The following is a 24,002-nucleotide window of genomic DNA, read 5'->3' on the forward strand; positions in this document are numbered from 1 at the left end:
TAACTTGTCAAACGCGGTCGATAAAACCGAGGAGTAGTCTGCCTTTAACTGTAAAGAGAATATGTTTGTGGAACCAAATTAACCCGCAACTTGTTGGTTCAGCTATAGTTCTTCTACATGCAATTTGTACAAATATAATCTGTGTTGATTTCATAAATTTGAATGGTTAGCTTTGGCATAGAACTGAATCTTGAAAAATAAGATTACATATTGTGTGCTTTTCTATCAACTTCTTCTTTAATCAGTTATGATATTAAAAATAGATATAAGAAGATGTTGTATGAGTGCCAATGAGACAACTCTCCATCCAAGTCACATTTTATAAAAGTAAACCATTATAGGTCAAGGTACGGTCTTCAACACGGAGCCTTGGCTCACACCAAACAAAAAGCTATAAAGGGCCCCATAAAAAAATTACTAGTGTAAAACCATTCAAACGGGAAAACCAACGGTCTAATCTATATAAAAAACGAGAAACGAAAAACACTTATGAACCACATCAACAAACGACAACTACTGAACGTCAGATTCCTGACTTAGGACAGGTGCAAACAATTGTAGCGGGTTTAAACGTTTTAATGGTACCAAACCTTCACCCTTATCTGAAACAATAGTGTAACATCACAAAATAGAAATAAACACAATAAAATATCAATTGGAATGGCTTAACTCAATCAAAAGACGAAGTGACCAAATGAACATACACTGAACGAATAAATTTGATCTATGATACAATGTAAATACGAGGTTAATAAAAATAAGGGATGAATAATTATAGTAAAAGTATTATACCGCTGTGAAATGCTAAACAAGTTCAGAAAAACATCAGCTTTGAAAAAAATTAAACCATTTGTAACATCAAAATTAAACACAGGTTAATGAAAATCATTTTGTAGATAAGAATACTTCTTCTTCTGTCTGTATAACCTTACGTTTAGGAACACCAAGAAATTTCTTGTATAACAATTAAACTATTCTAAAACTTGGTAAATGTTGAGTGAATATCAACAATAAACTATAAAATTTGTGCTCAATGAACTTCGTGTTCTTCGTGTATAGGTGCCGAAAGTGTGATGTATATACAGTATAAAGGGAAAAAGGAAATTATTTTGATGTTCATAGTACCAAGAAGTGAAAATTTATAGTAATTCCTTATAACACTTATCAAAGATGGTATATAGACCAGATATAAGTTAACATTAAATAACAAAAAAGCATTACACATAGTATCAACAGGTAGAATTAAAGTAAGTACGATTTGAGAGTACTCGCTGTTACTGACAGCTAGTTAAAAGCCAAAACAATTAATAATAAAAAATCATGCATCAGAGACTAAAATCAACTAAAACACATCCCAGGGATTAAGTATTTTAACGTCATGGACAGTCAAAGAAGACATGACTAGTGCAATGCCAAAAATATGTATCGGCCGGCAGTAGGATAGTTAGGAGTTAACCTCTTTATAGATAAAAATGAACGTGTGTGTGTTTTTATACATCCCGTTTGAAAAGAATACAAATTTAATTATGTTTTAATTTGCTGATAACAAAATCGGTATTAGTGCCAATGTTAAACCGATTAACAGATATTAGCTACATTTAATCAAGTTTACGTTAAATGGCTGTCTTGTGTAATTACGTAAGTATAATTTAGTTTTTGAGAATTGTATTGTTACAGATAATTTGCTTAGTCTAAATTGAAACGAAAACTTTGCAAATTTATATATTTTAACGTGTGCAAATCAATAATATAATATCAAAGAATACAAACCTGTAATATGCCATTCTTGAGTTGCTTATAAGATTCTGACAAATCTTTAGCCATGTCTTTATAATCCTTCTGAATCGCTATTATTACGTCTTCGGTTTTATTTTGCAATATGTTCATCCTGTCTTCATTAAGTGTCTGCAGGTTGAAACAATAATAATTCAAAATTTTGTCATTATTGGCATATTTACCCACATAAGGCGTTAGTATTTATAAAAATTGCAGGTCAAACAAAATCATGACCTTTGTCCTCATTTCATTAGTTGTCAACTTATATTAAAGCAGAACATTTGTTTACCAGAATTGGTAATTACTAATTTTTATTTTACTCCTTTGTGTTGCTGTACACTTATGTAACTGATTTGAAACAAAATGTGGCTTTTTCAACGTTTAAAAAAGTTATAAGACTATGTATTTAACGATTAAATTCATTTCTTTTTACTTTTACCTGTAACCACTTGAGTTCGTTTCGGTTCTTGGCTATAAAGATATTTTTCTCCGCAATGTCACATCTTTTCCATTTTTCGACAAGTTTTAGTTGTTTCTTTACTGCATTGATTTTCAAAGCTTTTTTTGTATTTGGATCTTCATGCTTGACTTTCGTCTTATAGTATTCTATTAAAAGATAAGGTAACTTAAATGAAAATGTCTGTGTAGTTCCATAGTACCTGCTGATACAATATAATGAGATATATCATCAAACTGTGTTATGATTTTTCTTTTAAATGAATTGTACTAGCAATTTTTGTTCATATAATACTTATCAATATAAAACTAAGGAGATGTGGTATGATTTCCAATGAGACAACTATCCACATAAGTTCAAATGAAGTGGATTTAAACAATGTATGAATAAACGAATATAATGCTGAAAATCTCTATCAAATGTGCGGCGTGTGATCGGATGTGGTAACAGAAATATATTTTTATTCTGGTATATTTCCCTTTTAAATAGAACTATATAAAAAATCTCAAGCTATAAAAGAATGATCAAATATTACATGTATAATATATTCATTGTCTCCCCCTTAACTTGCTTGGATGCAATAGGGAATATCAAAATTTTTTTATTTTGCCTGCTTTAATTGGTCAATCTCTGTAAAATCATTATATTCAAAAATAATTTTCTGTGACGGTTCTACTTTTTATGATCCCTATTTTTCATGATATCTAAATGATAAAAATATATCTTATGAAAAAAACTTTTTTAAAACCAAAAGTAAGATCACAAAGATAGAGCTGAATTTGTTGAACATATTTACCAAGTATCATTTAATATGCAAAAGTTACATCTAGAGCTTGAAATTTTATGATTTGACCATTAATGATAAAGTATCGAGTATATTAACTTTTCAAAAAAATAAATCATTAAAAAACCAAGGGTAAATAATCAAACTGCTTTTTAAAGACCAATTAGAGTTTTGGGGAATTATAAAGAATATAAAGACTGTGACCCATATATCTATTTGACATTTCGGACGTATTTTATGAACAGTTATTCTGGCATTGAATTTTAAAGCAATTTTATCTTTAGATAATTTCCTAATAAGGACTTCTAACGTTTTCCCTGTATATCCCATATAACATAACTATGAGTCTTTTAATTTCAATATATTTTAAAGTAAAAACAAGGTCCGTGACCCCAAGTTTTTATATTGAAGTATTTTAACCCAGAAATCTTTTTGCAGAAATTTAAGAAATACTTATCGTCAAACATTTAGACACCTTAGCTACAGCCATTAGAAATACGATTAGCTTATATTGAATTGATTCAAAATTCATCATGATAATATCAAAATATGTATCATTTAAAATGCAATCAACGTCTTTAATATAACTGTATATATCGTCTCGTTTCTTAATGAGTTAATGCGATAGGCTTATAATGGGATTGCCACTTTGATTTATCTTTTCTTAATCGACTGAAAAGATTTGAACATCAGTGGTTTACTGTCGCATATATTTATAAACGCTTAGTCATATACAATTAATTTAAATTCAGCATAACCAAGAAAGAAGCACATTCTTTGTTTGTTTTTGTATTTTTGTATAATTATTTAAGTATGAGCTGCGTTTTCATGTTGACTAATTTACAAAATGAGTTGTCGAATGTAATGTATAAAAATATTCTCTTGCAAAACTGTTTGTTTTTATGATTACCTTGATATGTGTTGAATATGGCATTCTGAATAAACTCAGCGACTTTGGTCGTTTTGTTCTCCAACGAATAAATATGAATCTACAAATTTGAAAAAAAAAACACTTGATGTTATTCTTTATAGTACATTGGACTCCAAATTATCACCGTATATTGAAGGGGCAAATGATCCGTCCATTCAATGTCGATCTTAATGTTCCAAGATATCAAAGAAAAATAACTGAAAAGTAACCTTATTCTATTTATTTTCATTATTTAAAACTGTTATGTAACAAGCCACATATTCATAACATACCAAATTCACCTCCTATATTATATGCACTTATTTTGAAATTCGTTTAATATGACACAGATCATGGAACGTAGTTGTTTTATAATAAATCAAAGATGATAGAAGATTTACTGTAATCTTAGACGAAATGTTTCTTTAAAGAAGTGAAATTGGTAGATGTATAAAAGTACTTCGAAATCTTAAACTATGTAATTGTTGTTCTTGTTATAATATATCGTAAAATTCGTTAATTTTTTCTTTCATTCCGAAAGAAATAAAAAAAAAAAGTAAAAAACAATCACTTCTCGGAAATTATTTTTCAAAACACTGACTTTATGACTTTCACTTACCAGTGCATAAGAACAAAATTGAAATGATAAATTAATTGAACTAATTATCAACAGGTACATGTACACGTACACAGTCTTTTTCCTTTTGTCATCGGTCAAGGGAACTGCATACAAGTGAATCCTAATTACTTGATTGATATACAAAATGTATGTGTTATACACATATGTTTTTTTCTAGTATGTGATTTGTATTTTGTAACGTTTCATCCTTCTTTTGGCAACAGTGTAAAATGAAAAAACAATTGCATAGATTGACATACATAATAAATAGATTGGCGAGACATCACCTTGTTTACATTATACTATGCAATATACCTTACATCCAATACTATTTTAAGTATAATGTATACAAGCTAAATCTTTGCCTATCGATTGATTGCAGATGTCAATCTTGCAGTGCTTGAGCAAACATATATACAAACAAATCAAGCAAGCCAACCAAACCTTTAAAATACAAGCATAAGGAAATGTTAAATGTGTCACTTGCGACAATTTGAGCAAAACTATAGAAACCTAAACAATTTTGGTCTAAAAAGCACATTTGTTAACCGCAACTCAATTCTTCAGAGTTGAAATCACGCCCGATAATAGGCGAACATTGTTGACAGAGGCAAACCTGGTCCCTTGTATTGGTGATTTAAAAAAGATATTTCGTAAATGTAAATGACACACAATTGAGGTTATACAGCTATCAGTATTGTTACTCTTTAAATAAAGGCACATCAAATATAAGAGGAGAACAACGACACAACAGAAACACTAAAATGCAACACACACAGAAACGAACTATAAGATAACAACTGCCATTTTCCTGACTTGGTACAGGACATTTTAAGAAAAAAAGGTGGGTTGAACCTGATTTTGCGGCTAGCCAAACCTCGCGCTTTAATGGCAATGTTAAATATAACACTAAAATAACAACATTACATGACAGGACTACAGTATAAATAAATGCAAGAACATTCAGATAGAGAAATACACAAATAAGCATTACAATAAGACATTTCGACATGCTAATAGTTATCAAAGATACCAGGCTTATAATTTGATACAACATACGTGCGTTTAATCTACATTAGACTCACCAGTGACGCTCAGATCAAAATAGTAAAGAAAGCCAAACCAGCCAAACAAGTATAAAGTTGAAGAGCATTGATGACCAAAAATTCTAAAAAGTTGTGCCAAATACGGCTAAGATATCTATGCCTGGGATAAGAAAATCCTAAGTGTTTAGAATAATAGGACAGTACAGTACAAAAGAAAACACACGTTTATTCGTGTTGTTCAATGAAAAGATAAGGTAAAGTTTCCGGCAACGTTGTCCCAAAAAGTTGATTCAAATGAGGAAATCGGTCCATATAACATCAGGAGAAAAGGCTTTTACAATATGTAAATACTAGCAATTACTTTTCCTGTGTTATTTACCAATTTAAGTTTCTGCGGACAGTGCTTTGCCAGCTTTTGTGCCTCCTCTTCTAACTCTTTGGAATCATTTTCGAAGCATTCATCTATTAATTCCTCGATATCTTCATTATAATCGGACAATGTTGCTGGTTCAGGGTTGCCCTCCCTTTTAAAACTATAAATTAATGAAAATAAAAACAACAAACCTGTTCCGCTATGCATAACCGAATAAATATTGCAGGTTGATACGCATAACAACCTTAATCTGGTAAAATATTTAAGAGAAATACACAACAAAATGTTGTGTCTATTATACTTATTTGGTCATCATTGAGCGTTCTCCTATTTTATACATTCTTTGAATTAATTGCATGTTCAACATCGCATAATTTCTTTTTCTAGTTAAGGAAAATAGTATCATAGGAGTACACCTTTCATTCTAAGTGCAATTATTATGTTGGGTTTTTTTTCAGAAAGGCTCATTTTAAAGTATTAACGATCCTAAAACATGTAAGATATGTTAACATATAACATTCAGAACTTTTTGCAAAATGTCTGATTGATAACCATAAACTAACTACAGTCAATTTTGTACGATCATTGAATAAAGAAAAACAAATGTTTAAATGGAATGTTAGTGATATTTATTTATGTTCACGACTTATAGAACTTGATATAGCACAACAGATAACACGTTTTTGTGTGAATAAAAATCATCTGACTGTAATGGATAATTGAGTATATAAATTAAGAATTGACACGAACATGTAATTGTTCACAAAACAAAACTCTAAAAAATAACCACAAAAACACCCAAATCAACTAAAACAAAACTCATGCGAATACAATTAAGTTAACCTAGTATCTCGTCGATAACACGTTGATAGGAAATTTGCTGCTCCTCCTGATCCATTGATTACAACAACATGTTTGTTGTTTGCCAGTACGCTCGAAACTGTTTTCATTGCCTCAATACCTCCTTCAACAAGTACTAATACAACAGCTAATGTTTCACACTGAGCGTGTTTGCTTTGCGTGTCATATTTTGTTATGTTAGGCTCTTTATCTTTTTTGGTATCGAAATCTACAAAAGAAGAAGAAACAACTACATCGGTTAATTTCTAATTTCTTTTTTTTTCTTTTTTTTTAATTTTATCTATGAATGTAATTATAACCAAATGCTTTAAAGCATTGTGATAATTTATGTCATATTTTATTTGAATGTTCTGTCTGTATTATGTGCATTTGATGTCTTTAAAGCAGCATTTTCCTTTACTTGTCAGTGTTTAAAACCTGTACACATATCATACTAATGTATTCATTGCAAACATTTCATGTCATAGGAAAAACATTTTTAAAATGTTTAGATACGTATTGAACGAGATTGTTTGTGGTATGTCATGCAAAAAAATCATATACGCTTTTTATTTTATGCTCCTTAAATCATATATATGAAATATATGCACTTCTTGTATTTGCTTTAAGAATTGTCTCAATCAAACACAATGTATTACTAATCAAATTTCAACATGGACGCAAATGATATATTAGTAATATCTTGCATCAACTGTATGAACAGAAAAATGACAATTTCTAATTTCCAAAGATACATCTATGTGATAGAGATATAACATGTGATAGAGATATAACATGTGATAGAGATATAACATGTGCTTTGTTTATATTTCATATACATATAAGTTTTGTTGAATATACTGTAAACAAGGCTACACTTTTAATGTTGCTGATTAATTTCAAAGATTTTACTTTTATACTAGCTAAACGTTATGATTTATATCAAACAGATCAATTCATTCTTAAAATTCGTAATGTTTTGTAACTGTTCGTCTTTTTCGTACAAAATAAGATAAGTATGATGATTTTCTATACTAAACTAAACTAAACTAAATTTTTAAACCATGAAAATTAGAAATCATATTTTATTTTGTTAATGATTTTGTACTGAAGTTTTGATTTGCAAGAATTCTGCAAAGAATATAATCTTAATATTAATTTCTTGTCATACCATTCGCTTTACATACATTTTCGAAAGCTTGGAAAGATTTTACCATGCTTCGGAGAAAACAAAACGCATATCAAACAAAATGTTCGATTTAATTAGAAATACCACTACAAAATCATATAATTTTTAGTAGTCTCTTTTGGTATCATGTTTGATGTAGTATTATCAAAAGATGCATATGTTGAGATATTTAAAGCTATTTTTAAAACATAATTTCTTTTGCATTGAATTAATACAAGAGTAGTAATTGGTGAGCATGATTAATTAGATAATCACCATTAAGGTAGGATATAAAAGATTTAGCTTCAGACTGACGTTGAAAATGCAGTATTAATGCATGTAATATTTATATTACATATTTTTTTTATATTTATTTATCTCAATGCCTTGCGTTATCAAAATAACATACACCTTTCTCTAATTTTAGAAGGCCATGATCATCAGAAAAAAATGTTGGCATTAAATTTACAGTAAAAATATGCCAAATGTTGTGATACCACCTTCAGACATTCAGTGCAATGTAAAACTATCTGCGTGTGGTGATCTGTTGTGCAATTTTATAAGTTATAGTGTGCCACTGTCCACATAGACCAATCTGTTTATGATAATAAATATTTAACCATCATCAGAAATAAGCCTGTCATTGTTTTTTCTCTAAGTACTACCATGTAAACGCACCTGTTCAAACTTCAAGATCACCCCCAATTGTTGGTGGGGTTCATGTTGCTTAGTCTTTAGTTTTCCGTAGTGTGTCTTGTGTACTATTGTTTGTCTGTTTGTCTTTTTCTTTGTTAGCCATTGGGTTGTCACTTATTTTTCGATCTATGAGTTTGACTGTCCCTCTGATATCTTTTGCCCCTTTTTTTACTCATTGTATGTCCCATTTCGATATCTGTAATATATCGATTTTGAAAAGAAAACTCTTACCTGCATATTTGATATTCGATAAGAAACTTTCGAAAGCATTCCTACATTCAGACAAAGCACAACCTCCTTGAAGTTTTCTTCCTTGATCACCGAGGACAATAAACTGTGTATGATTTGGATCTAATGTTTCTTTTGTTGAATTGGTACGAATTCTAATCCTTCCTCCGTTATCGTTTGTCTTTACTTTTAAAACTCGTTTAAGGGGTTTAATCTTACAAAAACAAAACAAACAATGATAATAATTGTATTTGAAACAAGAATTCAATGTAGATCAAATCATTAACGGTTAAAAATAATAAAATATCTGATAGTCAGGAGATCGAAAAAGTAAGTGGTATGCTGATATCGCGATTTGGGTAATGAGAGACACGTTGATACCATTATTTCTTTTCAATGCAAAACTGAACCTTTGATTACTTTGTGTCATTGTATTCATATTGAACTTTTAGAAATGTTAACAGTTCATATTTGAAAAACGTCTATTCAGACCGCCGATTTTGGAAAATTAACCAATATATTTCTGATAAACACGATTGCAATGACTGACAGCTGCACCCAAGACGTTTTGTACAAAATCTATTCCAGATACAACTAAGACATGATCGGCAAATAGTAAAAAGTGAAATCACAAAAATACTGAACTCCGAGGAAAGTCTCTAACCAAACGGAAAAATCAAAAGCTCAAACACATCAAACGAATGGATAGCAATTGTCATTTTCTTGACTTGATACATGCATTTTCTTATGTAGAAATGGTTGACTAAACATCGTTTTATGGATAGTTTAACCCCTCACTTGTATGGCAGTCGCATAAATCTCCATTATATTGACAACGATGTGTGAACAAAACAAACAGACATAATAGGTACAAAAGTAAAAAATAGAGGTACAGCAGTCAAAACTATGTTATTATCTCAATCACTATAAAAACAAACAAATACATGAAGCAATATTCTGTTTGTATGTGCCTGTCCCAAGTTAGGAGGCTGTAATTCAGTGGTTACCGTTTGTTTATGTGTTACATATTTGTTTTTCATTTAATTTTTTTTACATAAGATAGACCGTTAGTTTTCTCGTTTGAATTGTTTAACATTGTCATTTCGGGGCCTTTTATAGCTGACAATGCGGTCAGGGCTTTGCTCATTGTTGAAGGCCGTACGATGACCTATAGTTGTTACTTTCTGTGTCCTTTGGTCTCTTGTGGAGAGTTTTCCCATTGGCAATTATACCACATCTTTTTTTTTATATTTACCATGGCGCACTAACACAATGGCTGGGTATATAAGTACATAGCCACGTTACATGTAACAAAGATACACGAAAGGTATATAGACAAAGCATATTAACGAAAATAAAAGATATGAATTCAAAACTTATCATAGAACAATGACGCGTTGTAAAAGTACAGATCCGCGTTATTGTAACACTTAAAGGCATATAAAAAAAAACAAGCAAATTAGCAAAAATGAAAGACAAGAATACAAAAAATATCAACGAACAATAACCCAACGTCAGGATGTGCACGTACAGAGCCACGTCAAGCGGATACCACCCAAAATAGACTTAATAGTAAAAGTAATATTCATAAAGACAAATAAAAGAATTCTATAACACGTTATTACGATGATAAAACAACGCCAGTACCAGGAATCTATACTACAAGACCATCGTGTATTACAAAAATGTATTTGTGAAGTTAATATGGAATATTTATCAAGGTCTTGGTACATTCCGATGATTTTTTTTTTTTAGAATTTATAATCAATTAAATCAATTATATCAAATGTTGATATCGGCTCAGTAAGAAAATAGTAAAACATTGTTCCAGATTTCAATTTAATCCAAAATAAGACAAATAAGTGCAACCCAATATACATTTTTCATATCACCGACTTTTGACTCTGCATAATACATTTTTCGACAGGTTACATTATCTGTGGTATGGCATTCTAGTACTCAGTTGTCGTCTTAGTGCAATCAATATAAGTAAAGTAAAACAAAAGATCTGTGCAATTCGGAGGGGGAAGGGTACTGTTTTGTGGTGTATAGAAAATATTTAACAGTTAATCACCCATCCAGAAATTGTAAGCTTGATTTAACTTCGTTACTTTGCTCTTATTGACCAATTACCATGATGTCCTATTTTAATAAGAAGATTAAGAAGTAGTCATGTATGAGCAACCTTAAGAAGTAAAATCATAATCTGTGCAATTTGAGGGAAAATGTTACTATTTTCCGATTATTTTGTCGTGTATACAAGGGAAATTTTACTCCAATCAATTTCACGTGAATTAAAAATTATTGTGAATCTCACAGGTAATTTAGCTGAATTTCACCTCAAACATGCTTATACGTATAACTCACGTGCAATCAGTTAATATAAGTGTCATGATAATCTCATATAAAACAAATTTATGTGAAAATCATATGAATTCGTTTCACGTGAAATTCATGAGAATTTCTTAAATAAAATAATAAAAAAAAACATCTAAGTTTTCAAATTTATTACAACGCTGAATAACAATCAATTATTTTTTTTTTTTGCAACGTTTACGTGAAGTTTATTTGAAATGACAATTTTTACGTGAGTTTCATGTAGAAGCTCGTTTGAGGTGAATCTCACATGATATCGTTCACTTGAATTTCATGTGAGATTTATGTGAAACTCACGTGAGCAAATTTTGTCTGTGAAGAAAGCATTAACAACGGCAACAGTAGTATAAGGCTGTTCAATAGTCATTAAACAATTACGCGAAAAAAAAGCCGAGAGAAACACGTCAACTATAAGAGAAAAACAACGGAACAACAAAAACACTGAACTGCTACAAAAATGAACGGGAATAAGCATAGAAACAGACTATTTGTACCAATTGAAAGATTGAATTTACTTCCTTGCTTTGCTCTTGATTGACCGAGTACCAGGATGTCCTACCAATGAGAAGGTAACTTGTCATAAAAATATAAATTCAGGCGCAAAAAAGTCGGTTATATGAAACAGGTATATTGTAAACATGTTATTCATCATACGTACTATATACGTTAGCTGATATCTTGACATTTCTTTGAAAAGTATTGTTTGCATTTATCTATTTTTTAAACATTTATTAACAAGCTTATTTACCTCATCTAATACTCTTTTTGACAACAGTCCAACTATTGGAATATTGTAAGTTGTCGATGCAACATGGTCATTAACAGCGTCTTCGATGAACTGAACAACTCCGGATTCTGTACCACAAGTAACAATCCAAGATCCTACATAATCAATTGTGAATAAAAATGGTACGTAAATCATAATGAAATGAGTCTCTTTCTTTTGTGAAATTTTGATTGTACCCAATGCAAGATCACTATTATAAGGCAAACGTAGTTTAACAATTTTCAGAACTCATTTACGCGTTAGAAATCCATAAACAAAGGGAAATGACAGAGAAGATTATATGCACTTTTAACTAACGAATTGTCAATAGGGTACACGTTAAGTGGTATACATGAATATTCCACTTTCAAAATTATGCATGATTCACTATAAAATGTTTCGACAGAGTTACGAAAACATTCTGATAATTTTCTAAGCAGGCGTCTATCATAAAGACTAAGACCACAACATGGAGTCTGCAATGCAAAACATGCAATCATTATATGTATTATAGTTTCTGATATAAAGTTGCCATTCGGTGATTTAATCAATCTATTTTTTTCTGGATGAGATAATTATTGAAAATCGATTTTCACTCAGAGCCGCCATTACATTGACGATGATCTTAAGTTTCGATTAGCAAAATATATAGATTAGATATTAATACATGTAGTGATTTGTATTTTCAAGTGATTATTGACCTAAATTTTCCTTTAAATACGCTTAAACTTAAAACAGTGAAATATTGTCTGCGTCAATTTAACCTTACGGAGATTTACCTTCATAAATGTATAAAAACGACAGGAAAATGACAATCCTCTTGCATACAATCAATTCTTTTTGAATATTGTGTTCCGAAATGCTATACTGAGCATATTACTCAAGTTGCATGTATACTAAATAGGTAACTGTATCATGTGTATTGCGTAAAAACAAAACTATGGACAAAACTGCATTTATGTTTGGTGTAAAAAAAAATGAGATTTTGTTTTTCTTTTTATATATGTATTACCAGTGCTTATGACAGCCTCAATTAAATCTTTTTTCAAATTGCGCTTGTCTTTTATGTTGAACTGGTGACTTATTCCTGTAATTGCTATAATTGCCTCAGGTGGAGACACAAGCCAATCGTTTTCTAATACTCGTCCCAGATCATTCGTGTCAGGAACTTGTGTATACTGGAATAGAAGTAAAACATGTGTTTTAATTGAATTTAATCAATAATGGCGTCATTTGAATCACTCCCCTAACTCAAACTAGGAGTAAATTCTATAACATAGGGAGAATAAATGTCATTTCAGGTTTGTATTCTATTAAATGCAGTAAATGCTAATTATATGTCAAGTAACGCGTAAAACCTTAAAATTGAGAATGGAAATGGGGAATGTGTCAAAGAGACAACAACCCGATCATAGAGCAGACAACAGCCGAAGCCACCAATTGGTCTTCAATTGAGCGAGAAACTCCCGCACCCGGAGGAGTCCTTCAGCTGGCCCCTAAACAAAAATGTTACTAGTTCAGTGATAATGGACGTCATACTAAACTCGACTTGGGACAGGCGCAAAAAAGCGGCGGGGTTAAACATGTTTTTTGAGATATCAACCCTCCCCCTATACCTCTAGTCAATGCAGAAAAAAAATACGCATAGTAAAACTCAGTTAAAGAGAAGTCCGAGTCCAATGTCAGAATAGGTAACAAAAGAAACTAAACAAAATGACAATAATACATAAATTAACAAAGGACTACTAGCAGTTAGTGACATGCCAGCTCCAGAACTCAATTAAACTGATTGAAAGATTATGGCTTCATCATATGAATATCAAGCACAATTCCTCCCGTTAGGAGTTTAGTATTATACCATCATAAAATATATGAGAAGAACATAACCCGTATCATGCCAACAACTGGTTTTAGAATAAATATGTTTAATTCCGATGCAAAGACCCTATAAGTGAATCAATATTAAAGCCAAAATATGCAATCTTTAATGACCTGACAACAGTATCGTAACTATATCCTTTCTTAATAAGTCTTTTTAAAGGTTTTGTTAGCTTTTGAGGTGAATACTGACAATTTTGTGCTTTGTAAAGAATATTACCATAACAAATTGGATGTGAAATACCTGAACGTATAAGATGTATCCATGTTGAGTCATATTTACGACAGATGTCCTTGTACCGATGATAAAATTTAGTAAATGTTTTGACTAGTTTGTGATAACGAAAACCCTGGTGTAATAATTTTTCAGTAATACATAAATTTCTCTCGCTAAAATCTAATACGTTGTTACATACACGAGCGAATCGTACAAGTTGAGATATATAAACACCATAAGATGGTGACAAGGGAACGTCACCATCTAAAAATGGATAATTAACGATAGGAAATGAAAAATCATCTCTTTTATCATAAATTTTTGTATTAAGCTTCCCGTTAATGATATAGATATCAAGATCGAGGAAAGGGCAGTGGTCATTGTTAGTATTAGCTTTATTTAAAGTTAGTTCAACAGGATAAACTTCTTTAGTATACATACTGAAGTCGTCATTATTGAGAGCCAATATATCATCCAAATATCTAAAAGTATTGTTAAATTTTTGTATCAAATGATGTTTCGATGGGTCTTTGCTCATTTTAGTCATAAATTGTAACTCATAACAATACAAAAACAAGTCCGCAATAAGTGGTGCACAGTTAGTCCCCATGGAAATTCCGATAACTTGACGATATACGGAATCTCCAAAGCGAACAAAAATGTTATCTAGTAAACATTCAAGGGCAGATATAGTATCAAAGCATGTCCAATTGAAATAGTTCTTTTGTTTGTTGCTACTAAAAACTGACCTAAAAGAGTTTGAACATATGTATTCGCATTCTGACTTTTTAAAAGCCCATTTAATTAAATGTGTGATTTTTTTCTTAATAAGAATATGAGGCAAAGTGGTATATAGGTTAGAAAAATCAAAACTTTGAACAGATTCAAAATCACCAATATATGCATGCAATTTATCAAGTACTTCCAACGAATTTTTGACACTCCAAAAGTAATTAATTCCACTATTTTCAAAGGCCTTATTTGAACAATTTATTATCAGGTTTTTGATTGTACCAAGTGTACTAGTAAGTAGAATAGACAATTTAGTAGTGGAACAATGGCTTGAAGACGAAATAAATCTATATTTGTAAGGTGTTTTATGTAGCTTCGGAAGCCAGTACATTGTTGGGACTTTCATTGTATTTGTTCATGTGTTGCAATAATTAAGAGGAATTCTTTGTACCCACTAAACATTAAAAAAATGTCATTTGTTCGTTACGGAGAGTTGTCGTATTGGCAAACATTTTCACATTTTTACACCCATAAAAAGTAAGATCAATATGAATATAATGTAATACAATAACATTGAACTCTGAAGAGAAAATGTAGTTTCCCTCAGTATGCAGAAGATGACATTATTGATTTTTTTAACTTTGTCATTTCGGGATCTTTTTATAGCTGACTATGCGGCAGGAGCCTGCTTATTGTTGAAGGCCATATGGTGACCTATTAGTTATTAATTTGTATGTCATTTGATCCTTTGTGAAAGGTTGTCTCATTGGCAATCATACCACAGCTTCCTTTATATATATATATATATATATGTACGATATTGTTTAGGTCAAAAATTGGACATACATTGGCATTCATATAAAGGTTAAGAATATTGAAACATAATGATCTGTTTCAATAATTACGTGCTCGTTGATTACTTAAAATCTACAAAAAAAAAGTAAAAAATACTCACGAGTACTTTCCTCAATTTAGATTTCCTTGGAAGATAAAGGTACCGGTCGGCAGATCTGAAAGTATAAAACAGAGTAAGGAGACCTTTTTTAAGTACTGCTTAGCAGGGATATTGACTTAGATGTGATGAATGTCGGTGTCTATTTGATGTTTTACAAAGCAACACGACAGGTGCAACATTTGGAGTAGGATATGCGTATCATTCCGGAACCCCTTTAATCACTCTATGATTTACCGGAGTTTATGTTGTTATATGTACTGTTGTCCTTGGAATTCTTTGCGTGCGAAAAGTATTTTATGTTATTCATATTTTGCATCATTACATAGAGACATGACTAAAACTGAAGTCGATTTCCAGAAAACCAATTGAGACGCACGATCTCGATGCTGTTGCTGATCAAGTTTAGCTGCAACATACAATAACAATGACTTTTGCACAGAATGAAAAAGTCAGAGAATAATTCGGTTCAGGAAGCATGCTCGTTGCGTCGAACAAACACTTTTAAAAACATAGAATTACATTTGAACTCCTGTGCAAACGCTTAATCCAACCTCATAATTAATACAGAAAAGTATTTCATCTTTTAATATCGCATACCTTAAGTATCGCCTTATTCCCTTGACTGTTAATAATGAACGCCACAAAATTTATGTGGGGATATGGTAGGAAAACATGTACCGCGTAACACACATGATCACTTAAATCATTTAGAGAAACATTTGGAAGAACTTGTGGCATCGAACTTGAAGTAAAGATCAGGACAGGTGGCACATAGCAACTCATATTACTCACGTTGGATCTATATCCAAGTTCCATAATAAATGCTATTTTTCAAAATCAGTAAACGTTATGTTTTCACTACTGATTTCTAATTTAGATAATTCAATATTTCTGATTTCTAAAAACCATGGATTAGACAAACTTTATCTGAATGATGAATAGACGGTTACAAACTAGTATAACATATACATTTTGGTCTTTTCTCGCAATAGCATATACATGTACATTACCTATTTTTCTGTTTCTGTTCATCATTGTTGAAAATTTGTGTCGCAATTGGTTGGAATTGAAATGAGAAAACAGTTGATTTTCTGTTCTTGTGTCTCTCCATTTAAATTGGTTATCTACTGGTTTCAACGGTGTTCTGTCATTTCCTGATCTATAATAAAAGAAAATAACGAACCATATCATGCCGTTTGGTGTTACTTCGAAAACTTGTTTGTTGCTTGTCTTTCATTTTTGCTATGTGTTTTGTCTGTATGCCTTTTTATGTTTCTTTGTTACATATATGACGTGGCTCTGTAAAAAGACAACAACCCGACCATAGAGCAGACAACAGCCGAAGGCCACCAATGGGTCTTCAATGCAGCGAGAAACTCCCGCAACCGGAGGCGTCCTTCAGCTGGCCCCTAAACAAATATGTATACTAGTTCAGTGATAATAGACGTCATACTAAACTCCAAATCATACACAAGAAACTAAAATTAAAAATGATACAATACTAACAAAGGCCAAAGGCTCCTGACTTGGGACAGGCGCAAAAAAGCGGCGGGGTTAAACATGTTTTTTTAGATCTCAACCCTCCCCCTATACCTCTAGCCAATGTAGAAAAAACAAACGCACAACAGTACGCACAGTAAAACTCAGTTCAAGAGGAGTCCGAGTCCGATGTCAGAATAGGAAACAAAAGAAAATAAACAAAATGACAATAATACATAAATTAACAACAGACTACTAGCAGTTACTGACATGCCAGCTCCAGACCTCAATTAAACTGATTGAAAGATTATGTCTTCATCATATGAATATCAGGCACAATCCCTCCTGTTAGGGGTTTAGTATTATACCATCATAAAATATATGAGAAGAACATAACCCGTGTCATGCCAACAACTGGTTTTAGAATAAATAAATATTGTGTATTCTTGTCTTTAATTTTTGCTAATATGCTTGCTCTATATGCCATTTTGTGCTTCTTTGTTACATATTTGTATGTTGATTTAGTGATTAAGATTATAACACATTGTTGACTGCTGTATTTTTGACATTTCTACCTATTATGACTGTTTTTTTTTGTTCACGTATCGTTGTCAATATAATGGAATTTGATGCGACTGTCATACAAGTGAGAGGTTTAGCTAGCTATAAAACCAGGTTCAATCCACCATTTTCTACATAAAAAAATGCCTGTACCAAGTCAGGAATATGACAGTTGTTATTCATTCGTTTGATGTGTTTGAGCTTTCGATTTTGCCATTTGATTAAGGACTTTCCGTTTTGAATTTTCCTCGGAGTTCAGTATTTTTGTGATTTTACTTTTTATGCATATATTCTTTGTTGGGCAATTTGTAATGACAGCAATTATTGTCTTTGTAATCATAACCAGCACATTCATTCTCTTAATTACGATACTAGCAAACTGACTTGATCTCTAGTTTAGTTGTTGCTTGTTTACACATACATACATTTTTAACCTGCCATTGTTTTAGTTTTTTTTTTTTGGTTTTTTTCGTATAGAAACGAAGAAACTATTTGTTTACCATTCAGATTATATTTCCTGTTTTTGCACCTCCAAATTTAACCACATATTCTGCACTTTTCGGTGGATTACTATTTTCAAGGGTGTACAGGAAATCGTTACAGATTAAAAAAAAAAAATAAATTCACCTGTCATTTTAAATAACTATAATTAATTTCCATTTGAGATTGTCAACTAAAAAAGAGTGCATGGTATATTGGCCCTCTAAGATAAATTACTAAACATCCCGATATCTCTTCTTCGTCGTCCCCATTCGAAAACTGCCCATCATGACATTATATAACATAATGCTTTGGTAATTTAAACAAACAGTGTTGTTAACCAAAGTCTGACACTAGTGTGGGAGAAATATGAGTACTGATGAATGCAGTCAGCAGAGGGACAGTCAAACTCATAAATCGAAAATAAACTATAAACGCCAAAAATAAAAAGACAGACAATAGCACAAAAGTTATAACATAGAAAAACTAAAAACTAAGGAAAACAAATCCCACCAAAAAATGGGGGTGATCTCAGGTGCTCCGGAAGGGTAAGCAGATCCTGCTCCACATGTGGCACCCGTCGTGTTTCTCATGTTATTACAAACCCGGTTAATAGTCTAGTCGGTAGGTCACATTCGTGTTAAAAAGGGAAGTGGATTGTAGTTACGACATAAGGAACACATCCGATATCATCTGTGAAACGGTTATTCCATAACGATCAACCAACTCGTGATGGCGTCCGTAAAATTTACGAAGGGATGATTTCAACTTCACTATTTGGAACTCTTGGTTAAATAGCTTCCTTGTGAGCAGCAACCCTCTATCGAGGAAATCATGATAGGAAATACAAGCACGGGAATATCGTATCAATTAAGAGATATATACTCCGTATGCAGGCGCTGCTGGAATGTTGCTACATAGAAATTGAAGGTTCACAATTGGGAAGCTGTAATCTTTTCTCTTGTAGTAAAGTTTTGTTTTCAACCGGCCCTCATTGTTAATTTCTAGATGTAAGTCAAGATATGAGGCAGACTTAACTGTATCTGTTGTATCCTTTACCTCTAGTTCGATGGGATAGATTCGTTCAACATAGTCACCAAATTTTGAATTATTTAGTGAATTGATACGCTACGCTTGTTCTTTTGGAAATAATTTGAATTTTACGGGCAAGAATTTGCTCCATGTACAAATGATGTTCCAACAGAGTAATGAATCGTCCTGCAATCGACACAGGTTAAGTTGGAAAGTCACCGTCACGAATAAATGTACCGAGAAAAAGGGTTTTGATTCAAATATCTGACGACATAATTCTAACACTAACACATCATTGTATATCTGAATGAAAATTATAATGTTCATGCTTACTCTTTCGACGCAACCGATCCTGCTCCTTTTTGAGTTTATGCGATTCCCTTAGATTTAGTTTTCTACCTTCCTTTGTCTGAAATTATCATAAGGACCTTAAAAGGATATGAAAAGTCTGAACAATAAATATCAGTCCTATTCAGATTATCAGTCAATTATAAGACTTATTAACTGTGGTCAATTTAGTAATATTACGATTTTCTCGAAAATATTGGATTTATAATCGATTTAACAAAATATCAAACAAATAGAGAGCCCTTCAGCTGTTACTACTGTATATTGAGAAATCAATGTGTGCATTGATGATTGTGATTTTTGATGATTAGACAAAAATGTGAGACTAGTAATTGCGATTTCCAGAAAATCTGTTTAATATACCATTCATGTATATGTATCAGATATCAGAGTGAGAGTTCTTCTAATTGTTACACTCATACAGTCGCTATTTTGTAGATACAAATTACATGTTTCGAGTAAAAATGAATATTACTTTGCCAAGACCCACGTGTTTCTACAACGAATATACCGAAAAGTATATCATCCATCAAAGAAAAACCTCTTTCCGTGTCCTTCATTTTCCTAATCAGAAATATTTATGGTGTTTTGTAACGGAGTTTAAATGATTTGTTGGTGTATAAACTGGAACAAATCACCCATAAGCATAGCGTAAAAGTGAAAGGACTTCTGTTTTTTTGTGAGTGAATTGGTCTAGTTTATTCACTAATGAATTCCTTTTAAATCCCATAAAAAAAGATCTGACAGATATATGACGGTATTGTTCAAACCATTATGTAATTATCATTGATCACCGTAAGGTGATGTTATCAATATAATAGTTCATACAATAAATCAGATACACACCGATATTATATAGTCACTGCTTTTCCTTTCTCTCTCTCTCTTGTTATATTTCTTTTAACTGCAACCCAAAAAAAAATATGTTTAATGTAAAGAGATCATTTGATCAAATATTTTTAAGGACTAGCTTCTTTCATACTTTTTGTACGTCTAAATAACGTTAAAAAGGTAAAATTTGTGTTTAATATTGACCTGTCAATTGAATGAAATATAATTCAATGCTGTTGTTTACCATCTACTAGTATCTAAATAGTAAATGAAATCTTTTTTGACTATACGATAGAAACAAAATCCCACATACGCCAGATTAGACATTATACAAACTGTATAATTTTACAAATATATCAAACTTTCATTTTTTCTTAAAGCAGGTAAAGTGCGTTAATACAGCGCACTCCAAATCGTTATAAGTAAATGTTTTGTGTATATTCATATGTTCAAGCGATCTGAACAATATCATTATTTTCTAAACAAACCCACCCATAAATTGCATACAACAAATACAAAATTCATTTTCGGTCGAAGAAATCTAAAAATCGTCGACAAAAAAAGTCTCTTAGAGATCTATCTAGTTTCGAAATGCATATTTTTTTTATACAGAAATAAACAGTCAATGACCGATTTTCATTTGAATTATTTGTATAAGAAAGTAGAAAACGAAAGTTGATTACATTCTATTTTCGGAATTTAGCTTTTAAAGAGAATATTTAACTTAAAAAAAAAACAATTGCTATTTCTTTTTCTTTTTTTTCTTTAATCAAAATTCCTGCTACACAGTGATTGTTCACTCCCATAGATTTCACGTGAATCTAAAATGCATGTGAATCTCTCGTGAAATTTGCGTTAAGTTCGCATCAAACGAGTCGTTACGTAAAACTCGCGTGTAATTAGTTCATGTGTGTTTCACGTGTATCTTTTGTGAAACTCACATGAATTTCACGTGTATCTTTTCTGAAACTCACGTTAGTTTCATGTGAAAGTTTATTTTCACGTAAAATGCACGTGAGATTTTTGAAAATAAGGTTATTCAAATAGCATCTATTTTTCTAAATTTTAAACAAATCATGAAAATAACATTTTTTTGCAAGGTTCTTTCCAAATCACTTTTGTTTTTCTCAAAATTGTATTTGTGGGGGTTCTTTTGCTCACTTTTTAGTTGTTTCTGTAACATGCGTAATGCTTTTTTATTGTCATAAAAAAAAAACAGAAAGCATGTACGGTTATTTGTAATTAGTATTACTGGATCTAGTCCTAAATCATCTGCAATGTCTTTCGTCTTTATTTCAGTTAATATATTTGATCATATGACTGTAAAGGATTTTACGTCATTATTCATTCTTCGTTTGCTGGAACACATTCAATAAAGTGGACAGAGAATGAATTTTGAAAAAAAATTAAAAAAATCTTAACTAGACCAAAATGTTTTAGCCGGTTTGTCTCCGAGCAGACGATCGTCTGAAGTATCATATAATAATAAATGGTTAGTGTGTGTGATATACTTTATACCTTTATATAGTAATTGCTTTGATTAACGTAACTTAATAGATTTAACCCCAAACAAAACTCCCTAGCTGGTTCTTTAGCGTCTACGTTTTATATGCAGGCGGAAATGGTTTTGTATCTTTTTTTAATTATGCAAAAGGTACCAACAAAGAAAAATATTTATCCGAAAAAGGTATATTCTAGAATTGAAAAGTAGAACTAAAACTAAACTTGCAATATGCAAAATTTATAAGATGAGAAGGGCGGTCGTTTGGAAATGTACCCTCAGAGTTATGAATTATGTACTTAGTAATTCTTTTTGCATTCTGAGTCCGGAGCAATCTTTATACTATCGGCCAGACTAAGTCAGAAAATAGCTCCGGACTCAGAATTCAAAACAGATTATCGTCATTGTGCAGGTTGGCCACCGCCCCCCTACCCTCCCCTCCAACACACACACATACACACACACATACACACACACACACACACATACACACACTCATCATCTTATTTATCTGGGTAATGCTTTGTTTAGTTTGGGAACACCCCCTCTCATCCTCCAACAGGAATGCGGTCTTGGTGAATATTCACCAAAGCTACCAGAAAGAATAACACCAACACAGAAAGTTATTTATGTACCAAAGGTATCAGAACCGTGATTTTATTTATTTGCTTATCTTTTCAGTTACACTAAAGGATTACCTTAATTACTGACCAATTAACTGACTGGCATATAAATGTTAACAATTTTCAATAAAATTACTTCAAATTTAGAACATAGCAAAAACAGGAAAAATGTTAGTTATGGGGCATAAATAAAATAAAAATAAACATTTCAAGTAGTCTTCAAGCTGCGCTCGCGCGGGTTTTTTCTAGTGATATATAATAATCAGAATTGTACTTTTTTTCTGAGTATATGTGATAAAATTGTAATAATAATTTTGCAATAACGTATGATTACTATTAAAAACAGCTACCAACAATCGTAATTAAGATCAAACAAGATGATAATTTCTTAACTTTTAAATATTTACAGACTTACCTGAACGAAGAGGGTCGTGCCTGCAAAAAACAAAAATGTTAAATCAGCGTATTATATAATCAGGCTTTTTTCCTTAAATGTCTAATAATTGGTATACATTGTGCTATGAAAGAACAATTTTGAAAAGAAGTTAATTTAAAATGATATTGTCCAATAGCAATAATTATTATGTAACTAAGTAATTTGGTTTAAATGTAAATAAATGAAAATGTTGACAAGGCAATCTTTATGAACGGGGTTTTAAAATTAAGTTCAAGTACGAACAAATTCGATATTCTTACGCATTCGAATGCATTGATTTACTGGTTTATTAACTCTAGCTGGCACTCATACCACATCTATTATATCTATTTAAAATTATTTCAAATTTTTGTGAAAAACTTAACACACGCCAAGTGTTGATAAACTATAATAAATGATATATATATAGGAAATGTAGAATTCATTCACTGCATAAAACAATTATTCACTAAATATGACACAAGAAAGCAATACTTTTTTTTGATGTAAAAAAAAATACAACATATGACCAAATAACGAGTGGTTTACCTGAGTGCGCATCATAAGTATATTTCACAGCGGCGTTCGTTCTCTAAATTGGTCTTATTTTGGTGTATTAAACAAAACTGGAATAAGTTATATTTTTTTTTTAATATAAAAACATACAATCAACATTATTTTCGGTGTTACTGGCTTATAGTTCGACTCACTTTATCTATTGGCGATTTCATATAAAAATCTTCAATTTGGAAGTCTCAAGTGAGGATCTGGTAACATGGGTAAATAGCAGTGAAAGTCTCTAGAGGTAAACTAAACGAGTTATTTCAAATTTGAGATTATCGGAATTTATCACAATAGTAAATTCATACAAATCACCATAATCTTTATAAAAGCTAATTGAAATCAATCAT

At 31.3% G+C, this 24,002-nt stretch overlaps 1 protein-coding gene across 9 annotated transcripts in view; it reads right to left on the reverse strand.

Annotated features, from left to right (window-relative positions):
• The window catches only part of LOC127715428 (transient receptor potential cation channel subfamily M member 1-like), a 77,626-nt gene extending 54,469 nt beyond the window's left edge, over positions 1 to 23,157 (reverse strand). For 8 of the 9 annotated variants that reach the window (XM_052221463.1, XM_052221465.1, XM_052221466.1 and 5 more), the window contains exons 1-11: positions 23,092 to 23,157; positions 16,832 to 16,980; positions 15,822 to 15,876; positions 13,052 to 13,217; positions 12,022 to 12,155; positions 8,901 to 9,111; positions 6,809 to 7,034; positions 5,972 to 6,125; positions 3,928 to 4,006; positions 2,216 to 2,382; positions 1,771 to 1,905 (exon numbers count right to left, since the gene is read on the reverse strand). In XM_052221463.1, coding sequence (XP_052077423.1) covers positions 1,771 to 1,905; positions 2,216 to 2,382; positions 3,928 to 4,006; positions 5,972 to 6,125; positions 6,809 to 7,034; positions 8,901 to 9,111; positions 12,022 to 12,155; positions 13,052 to 13,217; positions 15,822 to 15,876; positions 16,832 to 16,932 — 1,428 coding nt within the window. In that variant the 5' untranslated portion in view covers positions 16,933 to 16,980; positions 23,092 to 23,157. Of the gene's footprint in view, positions 1 to 1,770; positions 1,906 to 2,215; positions 2,383 to 3,927; positions 4,007 to 5,971; positions 6,126 to 6,808; positions 7,035 to 8,900; positions 9,112 to 12,021; positions 12,156 to 13,051; positions 13,218 to 15,821; positions 15,877 to 16,831; positions 16,981 to 19,706; positions 19,788 to 23,091 lie in introns of those variants that run through there. The other variant, XM_052221462.1, reaches the window with a different exon arrangement.
• Between the last annotated feature and the right edge of the window lie 845 nt (positions 23,158 to 24,002).

The sequence above is a fragment of the Mytilus californianus genome, unplaced genomic scaffold (genome assembly GCF_021869535.1).
Source record: "Mytilus californianus isolate M0D057914Y unplaced genomic scaffold, xbMytCali1.0.p SCAF_9, whole genome shotgun sequence".
Taxonomy (NCBI): domain Eukaryota; kingdom Metazoa; phylum Mollusca; class Bivalvia; order Mytilida; family Mytilidae; genus Mytilus; species Mytilus californianus.